Raw genomic sequence first — 14,932 nt, 5'->3', positions numbered from 1 at the left:
TCTCTCTGTGGCAGAACCTGCTCCAATCATCCTCACACCCAGAGACTATGACTTTTGAGTTTTCTTAGAACTTTCATGAGGCCTTTGTGATGGTAGACCTGGTTGTTGCCAAGGTACCCACAGGGCCTGGGGCTGTGGGTATGCCCTGAAGCCCAGTTGGCCCCTTCGCTCCCTCTGCATTTCCCACTTGCTCAGCACCCTGTGGCATCTTCACTAAGGCGCAGTTACCCTTCACCTGTTGTACCCCCAGATCCTCACCTTCATTTTCTCAACTCCATCCCCCCACCCTTCAAGCTTCCCTCAGGCCCTAGGCTCCTCTCACCCTTCCCTCCCTGTTCATGACACTTCTTCCCACCTCTGATGGCTTCACCCTTCTCTCCTCTTTCACGGCTCCCTCCTCTGGCCTCTTCACTCCTCTCTCTGGTTTTCTCCCTCTCTCCCCTTTCCCTGGTCTTCACTGCCTAACTTCTCCATTTCTTCTACTTATTCTCTGCAACCTCTTTTCATCCCCATCACTTTATTCTTCTCAGTGCCCTGTTTCCTCCCCTCTTTCTCTCATTCTCATCCCTTCACCCTCTCCTTACTTTTCGCTCCTTCATTCCCCCTCACTCTACTTTCTTCTCACAAATTGAGCTGGGTCAGCTATATCCAGGGACAACTATGGGACTTGGTGGTAAAAAGAGAATGGCGATGCCTCGTGAGCAGAATCCAAGCCCAAAACCTAGAAGGAGGCTGAAAGGGGGTAAAAGACGTGTGAAGAAAAAAAGAAAGAAGATAGATGTGGAGGAATTGAAGAAGGAAGTGGTCATGGTGAGAACACCCAAGTGGATGCTGACCAATTGCCCTCTGAAAACACTCCTCAACCCTCAGCCTTTTAACATCTTACCCACAGGCCAGAGCCATCCCTCTTTCCCCAAGTATCTCTCTCCCTTTCCTGGAAATGACCAGGAGTCACCACCTCTCCCTCAATGACTCTGCTGTCTCCTCAGGATGATCACAAATTAACTCTGGAACAGCTGAGCACCAAGTATTCCGTGGACCTGACAAAGGTGAGTCAAGGAACTTCTTGAGGGAGGCCGAGGGTCTCTGTCCCAACTTTGAGGCTACCAGGATAAAAGCCCCCTAACCTCCATTCTTAACCTCTACCCAATCAAGTTTCTCAGGCCACACACTCAGAAAAAGATGATAATTGGAATGTTCCCAAAGAGAGCTCAGAATTAGATCAGAGAATAAGAATAGTTTAGGGCAGTGCTTCTCACACCTTTGTCCCTAGGACCCCTTTACAATCATTAATTATTAAAGAACCCAAAGATCTTTTTTGGGGTGTGTGTGTGTGTGTGTGTGTGTGTGTGTGTGTGTTACATCATCTATAATTACAGTATTAAAAATTAAAATTGAGAAATTTAAAAATATTTCCTAATTCATTTTAAAAGACTGGTAAACCTGGGGCTTCCAGTCAGGATGGCAGAGTAAGCAAACCCTGTGCTTGCCTCCTCTCACAACCACATCAAAATTAGAAATAAACTACGGAATAGCCATCATTTAGAGTCATCTGAAGTCTAGCTGAACAGAAGTCCTAGAACTAGGGACACATAGAAGAGGCCACCTCAGGACTCATAGCAGGGGCAGAGATGCAAAACAGGCTCGTCCCATACCCACGTGTGGTGACTGAGAATTGGGAGAAATACCTCAGCTGCAGAGGTCCCCTCAAAAGAGCAAGGGGTCCTGGCTCCGCACTGGGCTCCCAGGGTTCCAGTTCTGGGAAGATAAGTCCCCACAATTTCTGGCTGTGAAAACTAGCAGAGATTGTGGCTGAGTGAGACAGAGGGCTGAAGAAATCATGGACTTTCCTCTTAAGGGGCCCACACATGGACCAACCCACTGACAGACTCATTCACTCTGAGCTCCAGCACTGGGGCAGTAGCTCAAAAGGCACCAGGGACACACAGGGAGGAACTGAGTTGTTTGGCTTCAGGGAGAGTGCTGGAGTGGTGGCTTTCTCCCAGACAGAAGTGCTGGCAGAAGGCATTGTTCCTTTGTTGAGCCCTCCCCTACCCGGGTTGCAGACCCAGGGAGACACCATATCTGAGTCTCCACCAACCTGGCTAACTAACACTGGTCACCCCACCCTAATGATTTTCTGAGACCCTGCCCATCCCAGCATGCGGTCCCATCTAAGCTACTTTTAGTGGGTTTTTCCATACAAACAGCCTGTCTTGGCTCATGCTGAAGACTTTTCTAAAATCTCTCCTTGGCAAACCCAGTACCTCTCACTGAGCAGCCTCAAGCCCAGCACTAGCAGCAGCCAGCTTCAATTTGCAGCATGGCCTCTCAAGGCATCTCCAAGCTCAGGGTGAGTGGTAGCCATCTGCGGATTGCTTGGTGGTTCATGCTAGGTTGCCTCTTGGGCAGAGTGGGCAGGGACCAGAGCCCTGCTAAAGTGAGTCCTGCTCTATAGGGTCAGCCCCTGCACAATAGCTTCTCTATTGGTCACAGCCAGTCATCACAACAAGTCAGCCCAAGGGTCAATTCCTCCCATTGATAAGCAAACAGCAGCCAAGTTTCAACTACAACAGGAGGGCACACATAACCCGTACAAGGGACATACCTAGAGCACCCGACTCAGGTGACCAGGGAAGACTGTGCCACTGGAACCCACAGCACACTTACTATATAAGGCCACTCTAAAACTGGGAGACATAGCAGCTCTATCTAATACATAGAAAGAAATGCATACGGACAGCCAAAATGAGAAGACAAAGAAACATGACCTAAACGAAAGAACAGAACAAAGCTCCAGAAAAAGAGCTAAACAAAATGGACACAAGTAATCTACCAGATGCAGAGTTCAAAACATTGGTTATAAGGATGCTCAATGAACTTAAGGGAAGAGTAGATGAACTCAGTGAGAACTTTAACAAAGAGATAGAAAACATGAAAGTGGAGATAGAAAACATAAAAAAGAACCAGTCAGAAATGAAGAATACAATAACCGAATGAAGAATACCTTAAGAGTAATTAACAGTAAATGAGATAAAGCAGAGGATAAAATCAGCAATTTAGATGAAAAGGTAACAGAAAACATCCAATCAGAACAGCAACAAGAAAAAGAATTAAAAAATAATAAGAAGAATTGTTTAAGGGGCCTCTGGAACCAACATCAAGCATACCAACATCCGTATCAGAGAGATACTAGAAGAAGAGAGAGAGCAAGGAATTGAAAACCTATTTGAAGATATAATGACTGAAAACATCCCTAACCTGGTGAAAGAAATAGATATACGAGCCCAGGAAGCACAGAGAGTCCCAAACAAGATGAACCCAAAGAGGCTCACACCAAGACACATCGTAATTAAAGTGCCAAAGGTTAAATACAGAGAATCTTAAAAGTAGTAAGAGAAAAGCAGTTAGTTATCTACAAGGGAGCTCCCAGAAGGCTGTCAGCTGATTTCTCAACAAACTTTGCAGGCTGGAAGGGCTTGGTACAAAATATTCAAACTGATGAAAAGCAAGGCCTTACAAGAAATATCAATCTACCCGGCAAAACCATAATTTAGAATTGAAGGACAAAACTTCCCAAACAAGAAAAAGCAAAAGGAGTTTATCACCACTACAAAGGAAATGTTAGAGAGACTTCTTTAAGAAGAAGAAAAAGAAAAGATCAAAAATATGAATAATAAAATGATAATAACTACATATCTAGCAACAATTACTTTAAATGTAAGTGGATTAAATGCACCAGTTGAAAGAGACAGTGGCTGAATGGATAAGAGAACAAGATCCTTACACATGCTGCCCATAAGAGTCTCACTGCAGATTGAAAGGTACACACAGACTGAAAGTAAAGGGATGAAAAAAGATGTTTCATGAAAATGGAAACAAATAAAAAAAGCTTGGTTAGCAATACTTATACCAGACAAAATAGACTTTAAAACAAAGGCTATAACAAGAGATAAAGAAGGATCCAGTTATCCCAATTCTGGGTATTTATCTGAAGAAACTCAAAACACTACTTTGGAGGGGTGTGAATGCTTATTTTCATTGCAACATTATTTACAGTAGCTAAGATATGGAGGCATCTTGGGTGTCCATCAATGGATGAATGGATAAAGAAGTGGTATATATATATATATATATATACACACAATGAAATATTACTAAGCCATAAAAAAGTATAGAATCTTGCCATCTGCAACAACATGGATGGATCTCGAGGGTATTGTGCTAAGTGGAGTAAGTCAGATAGAGAAAGGCAAATGTCATATGTGGAATCCAGAGAACGGGGTAAACAAATAAACAACAAAAACAAGCTCATGGATAGGGAGAGCATTTTGATGGTTGTCAGGTTGGAGAGTGGGGGATGGGTGAAGAAGTGGGGGATTAAGACTTGGAAATTGGTAGTTACAAAATAGTTATAAAGATGTAGAGTATAGCATGGGGAATACACTCAGTAGTATTGTAACAACTATGTATGGTGTCAGATGGGTACTGGATTTATTGGGGTGATCACTTCATAAATTATATAAATGTCTAATTACTGTGTTGTACACCTGAAACTAATACAATATGTCAACTATAATTGAAAAAAATTAAAAATAAAAATTAAAAATATATATAAAAATAAAGGCTATGACTATTAAAAAATAAAAAATAAAAGAAGGGTAAACCCATTGTATATTAGTATAAATAATATTTTTATGACAAAAAAACTATGTTTTTCAAAATAAAACTATTTAGTGGCATTTCAAATTTTTACAAACCTTTAATATCTAGCTTTTTAATAGAAGACAATTGGATTCTCATATATTTTCAGTATTAAATCTATTACAATATTATGCGTCATGCAGTCTTTGGGAAATTCCAGCATATACTCAGAGAATGAGAGTGAAAAAGGCTAACAACTATTTAGTGTTATTATGAAAATTGTTTGAACTTGTGGACATCTTGAAAGGGTTTTGGGACCCCATGGATCCCAGACCACACCGGGAACCATTGGTTTAACTGTAAAATCATATATTACACTATTACTATTACTACTGCTACTACTGTAAACAGTGACCACAAATAAAAAACTTTAAATATAAGCCCTCAAAATGTAAGCCCTTCTTAGCTCTAGAATTTCTTCATCTGGTATCCAAGGAGGAGCATAGGAGACTTGTCTTGTTTTTATTAAAATTGTGTGTTTTTTAGGGAGAGTTTGATAAGGTTGCTTGGAGTGGCTGATAGGGATTAAGGAGAGTTTCTTTTACAATACTTGAATAGGTTCTAATGTCCTTTTCATTCAGAGAAAAAAGTACACAAGCCTAAAGTGAGAGCCTATGCATTCATGTATTTAGCTGGGCTTTTCCTATTTCTAAGCTATAGAGTCAAAAGTATGAACAGTTCATATATTATCAACATTCTGTATTTTATCCCATCATTAACATTAGCCTTGTACATTATTTCTGTATTATGAATTGTTTCTGTTAGAACTGGAGCTCCATAAGTGTAAGGACCATTCTTACTCATTTTGGTATCCTACCACAGTACCAGGCCCAAGATAGGTTTTCAAAAAGGTTTGTAAATCAATCCATAAACTAAAACTTCATCCTATGTTAGCATGCTAACTGATATCTCTTCTATAACACAAATTTTAAAATCCTGCTTATCTAGAAAGAACTCCCAGTCTGACTTTCAGAGAACTCCACTGGTCTCTAGACCCATCCTGGGACTATAATGGTAGATCTGAGTTTTGAAGTGGGATTCTGTTTTGCTATAGCTGTTTCTTATTTTGTGATTTTCTACCCATCCTTATTTCTTCTCCACACAGGGACTTAGCCCTGAAGAGGCAGAGAAAATCCTGATTCGAGATGGACCTAATGTGCTTACCCCACCCCCCACCATTCCAGAATGGGTCAAATTCTGTAAACAACTGTTCGGTGGCTTCTCCATCCTCCTGTGGACTGGTGCCATTCTCTGCTTTGTGGCCTATGGCATCCAGAGATATTTCAATGAGGAGGCTACTAAAGACAATGTGAGTCTGTTCAACTACTACTGCCGAGCCTAGTCTCTGCTTAGCTCCTGAAACTCTTCTGCTCAGCAGCCTAGCACTCCTGAAGCCCTCTGATCCAAATCCATAGTACTCTCAGGACTTTCTAAGGGAGTCTTCGGTCCCTCCTGTTTTCTCTAGTTTTTTCTTTGAAAAGCTACTGATTCGGCTCCCTGAGATGCATGGTTTCCCCCAGAAACTTGCTCTCCTTTGATTATCTTCTCAACTGATCATCGCAAGCACTTTGCAGTCCCCTTTCTCTTTCCTAGAAGTTTAATCTCTTCACCAACTTCCTCTCCATCTCCCTCACCATCCATCCCCCACCCCATAAATAGCCTACCTGGAGAGGAAAATATAGACCATCATTAACCTGGAATTTTGTTGCTACTTCACTGTAGCTCAGAGTTCCTTCACCAAGAAGCTGAGTAAGCCAGCCCTGTCTCAGACTCTTCTCAGTTCCTGTACTCTTCAATAGAGTCTTATGGTTTCTTGCATCTGGAGAAATGGCAAATCTTCTTGCAGTGTTCTGAGGATGAAGAGGAAGAGAAAGACCTACTCATAAGTCCTTTCTTTCCCTACCCCCAGCTATACCTGGGCATTGTACTAGCCGTTGTGGTTGTCATCACTGGCTGCTTCTCCTATTCTCAGGAGGCCAAGAGTTCCAAGATTATGGAGTCTTTTAAGAACATGGTGCCTCAGGTAGGATTGGTATGGGAGGATCTAGTGAGAGGAGGTATAGAATGTGACTAAATATGTAATTATTAAGTCCCTTGGAGGAATTATATCCTACAATGAGTGAGGCTGGTTATGAATGTGAGGTTCACTTTGGTTTTATTCTATCTGGCCTTAAAAGTACCCTGAGAAAGACACAGCATTATGTATGAAGTAGTCTGCTCTGGAATGAATAATTTGAATCTAATGAGCATTATGTTAAGCCCTAAATGAGAACATTCTATTTTTTTAAAGGACAAAGGAGTTTGGGGAGGCTGGATTCTTCAAATGTCAATGACCTTAAAGACAAAGTACAGTTATGGAAATGTTTCAGATTAAAGGAGGGTGAAGAGACATGACAACTAAATGGCATATCTGACCCTAGACTGACTCCTGTGCTGGAGGAGAAAAAACTCTGTAAAATGTATTTTGGGTCAATTGACAAAACTGGAATACAGACAATAGATTAAAATATTATGTCAATTTGAAATTTACTGAAATTAATAACTGTGTTATGGTTGTTTAAAATCCGAATTCTTAGGAAATGCACACTGAAGTATGTAGAATGAAAGATCGTGATGTATGTAACCTACCCTTAAATGGTTCAGGAAAAAATGTATTCACATGCATACATATGTAAAGACAAAGGACAAATGAGAAAGCAAATGAAATAAAATATTAATAGGTGAATCTGAGTAAAGGTTATACTGGTGTTTTTGGTACAATTTTTATTCTTGCAACTTTTCTAAAGGTTCAGATTATTTTCAGATAAAAAGTATTTTTAAATACCTGGAAATAATATGAGAGTAGAAAACAGTTTCCCAGGCACAGGGCTGGAAAGTTGGAAAGGAATGGAACAGGTTCCGAAATTTCTGACAATATGATCATGTTCTAGCATTGTAACCCAGGATCATCGTCTCCCTTTGATATGAACATAACTTAATATCTTCCTTGGGTAAAGTTTCAGGGAAATGTTTTTGTAGAATAAACTAGGAGTTTGGAGACTATCAGTTAGCTTTTGCTGCCTTAACAAACCACCCCAAAACTTAGTGGCTCAAAACAACGAACATATTATTTCTCATAATTCTACAGCTGGGGTATTTTTCTGATCTGAGCTGAGCTTAGCTGATGCTGGGTGGTCTAAGATGACTTCATTCACATGTCTGGGGCCTCAGCTGAGATTACTGGGACAACTGGGGCTTTTCTCCTTATGATCCCTCTTTCTTCAGGAGGCTAGCTTGGGCTTGTCCAGTGTGGTGGCAGAGGGGTTCCCAGAAACAACAGGGCAAGCCCCTGTGTGCAAGCACTTTTTAAGCCTCTGCTTGCATTACAATTGCTAATGTCTTATGGGCCAAAGCAAACTATAGCTAAGCCTATGTGTGGATATAGAGAGGTAAACCCCATCTCTTAGTGGGAGAAGTATCAAAATCACATTGCAAAAGCACTGCAGACAGCAATGGTAAGAATTTGCAAACTACCAAAGAGCCCTTCAAGAATTATAATCTCGTACACCTGAAAATTATATGTTATTAACCAATGTTATCCTAATACATTTAACAATAACAATTTTTTAAAAAAGAATGATGTGGTGAGTGACAATGTAAGAAAGGCTGGAGTTAGAGGAAGGAAACCAGGAACAGGAGGTTGCAGGCCAGGAGCAGGAGGAAGGGAACAGAACGCTTTGGGAATGACCCTACACTATCTTCCCACAGCAAGCTCTGGTAATTCGAGGTGGAGAGAAGATACAGATCAATATACAAAATGTGGTGTTGGGAGATCTGGTAGAAGTGAAGGGTGGAGACCGAATCCCCGCTGACCTCCGGCTCATCTCTGCACAAGGATGCAAGGTGAGTGGGATGTGGAAAGCTAGGGGAGGGGGCCAAGCATGGCCTTAGGGCACTGTGGTGACCTGGGCTCAGTGAAAGAAAGTATGATCTTATTTTCCAGAATCTTGAGAAGTTACAAGTGCAAATTTGAGATTAAAGACAATAAGGTGCTGGCATGTAAATTTATGTTTCTCTCTGCATGTCAATAATGGTAATGTTGGTACCAAATAAAGATGTATCATCTTAATAGATAAATCTTTTTTCCCCCATATTTTCACTTTACAACCCGTCCTCCCTCCCATCCCAGGTGGACAACTCATCCTTGACTGGAGAATCAGAGCCCCAAACACGCTCCCCTGACTTCACACATGAGAACCCTCTGGAGACTCGAAACATCTGCTTCTTCTCCACCAACTGTGTGGAAGGTGAATATGGCATCATAAATAGACTAAATTCAAAAGCAGAGATTGAATGATTTCAGGAACTCTCTAGTTTCTAAAGGTAGTAGGGTATGTAATGGCTGGTAAATAGTCTAGACTCTCCATCATTCATGAGCTGTATGACCTTTGGTAAAAGGTCAAAGCCATCATTTTCACATTTGTACAACGAAGATACTAAAAGTTACTACTTTATAGATTTTTATGTTTATTAAAGGAATAATATACATAAAATGCTTAGCACAAGACCTAATACATTATAAATGCCCTATAATTGCTAGCTATTATTATTCTAGCTAATGAATAGACTATGCTCTATGAGCTGAAAAACAGCACAGAAGGGAAGAAAATTATTTAGCCTGAAAATTATTCAGCCCTGCTAGGTCATTCTTCTCCTGAAGTAAGTCCCATCTTCTCACTATTCCAAAAGAAGGTATGGGCATTGGAATTTTGAGTTCCCAGGGGTGCCACTCACATTTTGGCTTTGCTCCTGGTATCTAGGACATCCTTGAACTGGGAGACAGCTCCGGCCAAAGTGGTAACAGTGACTCAATAACATTATGTCAATTTCTTCATCTTTTCATCTTAAGGAGATGTGCAAGACTCTCTGGAACACAATTTAAACCATTATTCATACTTAAGAATAAATATTTGGGTATCTAAGAAATAGCTTTTTTTTTTAATTGCATGTGTCAAGTGCTATAGATAGCTCTGATTCTCACAACACTATACAACAGATATTACCCCTCTTTTACACATGAAAGACTAAGGTTCAAAAAATTAAACGCACTATCCAAGAGCACAACTTGATAGAAAAGGAGAGGACCAAAAATTCTAATGCAGGTTTGTCTCCCAAGCCCATGCTCTTTCCATGGTCTCCCCTCTGGAATAAAGCTTCCTAATGATTCTTCTGGTAGTAAAATTAGTTAATTTGAAATTACCCTAAAGGATAAGAGTAACATTAAAACTAAAGAAGCCTTTTCCTGTGAGGGCCACCAGGTTGAGGGGAGCGTGGCCTTCTCTCCCTGCCACGGCCTGGACTTGTCCACTGATATCAGTGTAGTACAAAAAGGGGAAATCATCTGGCAAAAATGTCACTTTTTTGCCTACTGTGTTCAAGACTCCCATTCAGCCAGATATTGTGAACTTTGTTCACACCACCTTATGCAAAAACAGTAGACAGCCCTATGTTGTCAGTGAATTAGCAGGTCATCAAACCAGCGCTATGCCATGGAGTACTGGCAGAGCTGTAGCTCGAATTCCACGTTCGAAGTGGTGGGACTCATCATTCTGGCCAGCGTGCTTTTGGCAATATGTGTTGTGGGGTCACATGTTTGCATCAATTAAAACCTCGCGCCATTGGCACCGCAGAGTGAACACAACACAGAAGTGATATGCCATCTTCTCTGCCCTGTCTGCTCCAGCCTTACCAGCACTGATCATATCTAAAAATCATCATATTAAGGAAGTTCTTAAACTTCCTTTGATGGTTGAAGGTAAAGTTGAAGGCTACAAGAAGATCAAGGAAGTTATTTTGCTTCTTAAGAAATTTAAAGCTTGGAATGATATCAAAAAGGTCTACACATCTCAGCAAATGAGAGCTGGCAAAGGCAAAAGGAGAAACCGTAGTTATATCGAGCACAGGAGACCTTGCATCATCTATAATGAGGAAATGGCATCATTAAAGCCTTCCGAAAATACCTGGAATTACTCTGCTTAATGTAAGCAAACTGAACATTTTGAACCTTGCTCCTGGTGGGCATGTGGGCCATTTGGACTGAAAGTCCTTTCCACCAGTTAGATGATCTGTATGGCACCGCCTCCCTCAAGAGTAACTACCACCTTCCCATACACAAGACGCTCAATACAGCCTTAGCAGAATCCTGAAAAGCCCAGAGTCCCAAAGAGCCCTCCAAGCACCACACAACAAGATTCACCGCATAGTCCTGAAGAAGAATCCACTGAAAAACCTGAGGATCACGTTGAAGCTAAATCCATATGCAAAGACCATTCACTGGAATGTCATTCTTTGCCAGGCCAAGAACAGTAAGCTCTGGGAGGACAAAGCAGCAGCAGCACTAGAAGCCAAATCAGATGAGAAGGGGGTTCCAGACAAGAAGCCAGTGGTGGGAAAGAAAGGAAAGAAGATTATTGGTGTTATGAAGCAGAAGACTTTGGTGGCAAAAAAGGCTGCAGCTACCAAGAAACCAGCAGGTGAGAAGAAATCCACAGAAAAGAAACACCACGAAAGAAAAGAAGCTTTCAACATAAACAAATTTTATTCTGTAAAGGTCAAATAACTTTGGACAGTTGATTTTGAATGAAAATGTGTTCAAAGAGGGTGAGAAACATGAAAAAAAAAAGACTGAAGAAGACTCTAATTGAAAAATAAAATATAGATTAAAATAAAAATTTTTTAAATGTGATTGGAAAAAAAGATACAAGCTAGCAAGCTTTCTCCAAAAAGCACTAGATTTTTATTACCAAGTTTTAGGAAGACATTTGCTCAAATTTGTCCTTCTAAAGCAGTGTTTGCATCAGCAAAGTATATGCTTCAGGTAAGGGTGAAAGTGGGTAATGGCATTCCGTCTGAGAAAGAGGATCTAGCTAAAATGAAGGAGGCTTAAATAGGAGACTAGAGAGACCAAGATGTAGCCAAGAGGGTGGTGCTAGGTTGACTATTAAATTGAGGGATTTCTGAGCTATCTGCAAACTAATAGCATAACTTTAACCTTTATCTTAGAACTTTGTCTCCCTGCTTTCATCTCTGTGGACTTTTACAGGGCTGCTGGTACAAACATCACTCTTTGGGTTCTCAAGCATCTTGATGGGGGTTCCAAACTATTTCTCTGGCATTATATAGAGGGTTATGGAGGACTCAGTCTGGCCTGGGATAGGGGAGACTTGGCCTTCTTAACTTTCCCCAAGGTTGCCATCAACCTGCCCTGTCTCTAAACACATTGGCATTAGTTTTTAAATCCCATCTCTCCAAGCATGGGGAAACCACAACAGAAAAAATGAAAATAAGAACTAGACTAAACCATGGAATAGTCTTAAAGATAAAGGTGAAATAGATAAAGGTGATACCATACTCTGCCGCCCTACTAAAAAATACAATACCCTTCAAGCAGTACTTCTCACAAGGCTCAATGAATGCCTCTGGCAACCAGTCTGAAGTTCATCTGTAGAATGGCTCATACTGTGAACCTTTCCAGAACTTCTACCTAACATTGGCCTGACCTGTCTGCTATCTGAGCCAGGACTCTGTTCTCAGACTCATCTAGCTGAAGGTGACTTCAGGAATTTATGTTACAATGTTCATGGGAGCTCCTAGATTGGAGCTGTCTCTACAAATTGCACGTGTGATTTTGGAGGCCCTATATTCATCTAAATGAAGAAAAAAAACTAGTATTCGAGTGCCTATTATGTACTCAACCCTCTTCTAGGCTGTTTTAAAAATATTTATTCCTTAGAGCTTTCATCTCATTTTAAAGATGAGGAACCTGAGTCTCAGAGCTTTTAAGCAACTTATCCCAAGCCATACAGCTAGAATATTGGAAAGTTGAACTTCCTAAGTCTTTCTGATCCTAAAATAAGTACTATTTCTATAATATGTTGCTTTTCTGAGCAACTCTGGCTGTGACTTTAATGGTAGAAATTTCAGCCATTATGGTAAAGCAGGAAAAATTGTTTTGAGCAAAGAACCTTTCCAGGCCCCTCATTACAAGCCATTTAAGTGAGTGGCCTGCATCATGTATGTACAAGGTTAAACGTGATATGTCCCAGTTTCTTTCTGACTCTGGACAGTGCTGGTGGAGGTAAGAGCAGAGAAGGCCGGCTGTGATGACCTATGCTACCCAGCAGGGGTCAGACTGGCTCCAGCCAGCACAGCAGGGAGAGGATTCAGGTCTGAGCAGCATTTTTCACCACACTTTTTTTCCTGCTTTATTGAATGTAACAGACAATTAGTTGCTTCTATTTACATTGTACAATTCAATTAGTTATTTTTCAATTATAGTTGGCATACAATAATATATTAGTTTCAGTTGTACAGCATACTGATTAGAGATTTATCTAACTCACAAAGTGATCACCCCACTAAATCTAGTACCCTTCTTCCTCCTTACATATCTATCACATTATTGACTATTTTTCTTATGCTACACTTTATATCTCCATGTCTATTTTGTAACTATCCATTTGTACTTCGTAACCCTTTTGCCCATTTTCACCATCTCACCCAACCTCCAACCATCTAGTAGCCCTCAAAATATTCTCTGTATCTATGAGTTCATTTACATTTTTGTTGTTGTTGTTTACTTTGTTCTTTAGATTCCACATGTACGTGAAATCATGCGATATTTGTCTTTCTCTATCTGACTTATTTCATTCAGTGCGATACCCTCTAGGTTCATCAAGGCAATATCTTTTTCCATCCCCTTCCATTTAGTCTGTGTGTGTCTTTTAATCTGAAGTGAGTCTCTTGTAAGCAGCATATGTAGGGGTCTTGTTTTCTTATCCATTCAGCCACTTTATCTTTTGGTTGGAGCACATAATTCTTTTCCATTTGAGGTACTTGTTGATAGGAATGTAGTTATTACCATTTTTTATTCATGTTTTTCATACATGTTTTTCTTCTTAAAGAAGTCCCTCCAACATTTTTCTTCTTAAAGAAATCCCTCCAACACCAAATACTGGTTTGGTGTTGATAAATTCCTTTAGCTTATTTTTGTCTGGGAAGTTCTTTATCTGTCCTTTGACTCGAAATGATAGCTTTGCTGGATAAAGTATTCTTGGTTGTAGATTCTAAGTTTTCATCACCTGACTATGTTGTGCCAAGCCCTTCTGTCCTACATAGTTTCTTTTGAGAAATCAGCTGCCAGTCTTATGGGTGCTCCCTTATAGGTAACTAACTGCTTTTCTCTTGTAACTTTTAAGATTCTCTCTTTGTATTTAACCTTTAGCATTTTAATTATGTATCTTGGTGTGGGCCTCTTCGGGTTCCTCTTTTTTGGGACTCTCTGGTCTTCCTGGGGTTGTATGTCTATTTCCTTCACCAAGTTAAGGAAGTTTTTCATCATTATTTCTTCAAATAGCTCTTCAACTTCTTGTTTTCCTTCCAATACCCCTATGACATGGATATTTTTACATTTAATAGTGTCCCATAGACTCCTTAAACTATTATTATAGTCTTAGCTTCTCTTTTCTTGCCTTTCTGATTAGGTGTCTTTGGCTTTCCCATGCTCTATATCAGTGGTTTGATCTTCTTCTTTATCCACTCTGTTGATTCCCTCTAATATACTCTTCATCTTAGATAATGTGTTCTCATTTCTGACTGGTTCCCTTTTATAATTTCCATTTTCATTTTTATGTTTTTTTATCTCTTTGTTAAAGTTCTCACTGAATTCATCTACACTTCCCCTAAGTTCCTTCAGTATCTTTATAACCAGTGTTTTGAACTCTGCATCTGTTAGATTATTTGACGCCATTATTCCTGGATCTCTGTTCTGTTCTCTCATATGGGTTCTGCTTCTTTGTCTTCCCATTTTGGCTGCCTTTCTGTGTCTGTTTCTATGTACTAAGCAAAGCTCTTCAGTTTCTCGGTCTTATTAACATGGCTTTGTGTAGTGAGTATTCAGTGGCACAGTCCTGAGAGGGGTTCAGCTGAAGGCCAAGTTTAGCCCCAGTCTGTGCCCCTCCGGGGCCACCTGTTAAGATTCAGCAAGCAATCCACAGATGCTGTGCTTATAGTTGCCTCAAGAACCCACACCAGAAACCGAGGCCAGCTGCCACCAGTGTGAGTCCTAGTGCTGCTCAGCAAGGAGCACCAGACTCGCAAAGGACACACCTGAATGTGGCTTGGGTGGGGCCACAAGCTGGGGGAGGCAGAGTTTAAGAGAATCCTCTGAGCAGAGCAACCTTTGTTATCC

The 14,932-nt window shown here is 40.5% G+C and overlaps 1 protein-coding gene across 1 annotated transcript in view; it reads left to right on the top strand.

The window, feature by feature from the left end:
• The first annotated feature begins 660 nt into the window (after window positions 1–660).
• ATP1A4 (ATPase Na+/K+ transporting subunit alpha 4) overlaps window positions 661–14,932 on the top strand; it is a 34,856-nt gene continuing 20,584 nt past the window's right edge. The window contains exons 1-6 of the mRNA XM_011373078.1: window positions 661–810; window positions 990–1,049; window positions 5,810–6,013; window positions 6,614–6,727; window positions 8,452–8,586; window positions 8,873–8,990. Of these exons, the coding sequence (XP_011371380.1) occupies window positions 661–810; window positions 990–1,049; window positions 5,810–6,013; window positions 6,614–6,727; window positions 8,452–8,586; window positions 8,873–8,990 (781 nt within the window). The remainder of the gene's footprint in view (window positions 811–989; window positions 1,050–5,809; window positions 6,014–6,613; window positions 6,728–8,451; window positions 8,587–8,872; window positions 8,991–14,932) is intronic.

The sequence above is a fragment of the Pteropus vampyrus genome, unplaced genomic scaffold (assembly GCF_000151845.1).
Source record: "Pteropus vampyrus isolate Shadow unplaced genomic scaffold, Pvam_2.0 Scaffold217, whole genome shotgun sequence".
Lineage (NCBI taxonomy): Eukaryota > Metazoa > Chordata > Mammalia > Chiroptera > Pteropodidae > Pteropus > Pteropus vampyrus.
This window is presented reverse-complemented; position numbering and strand designations above follow the sequence as displayed.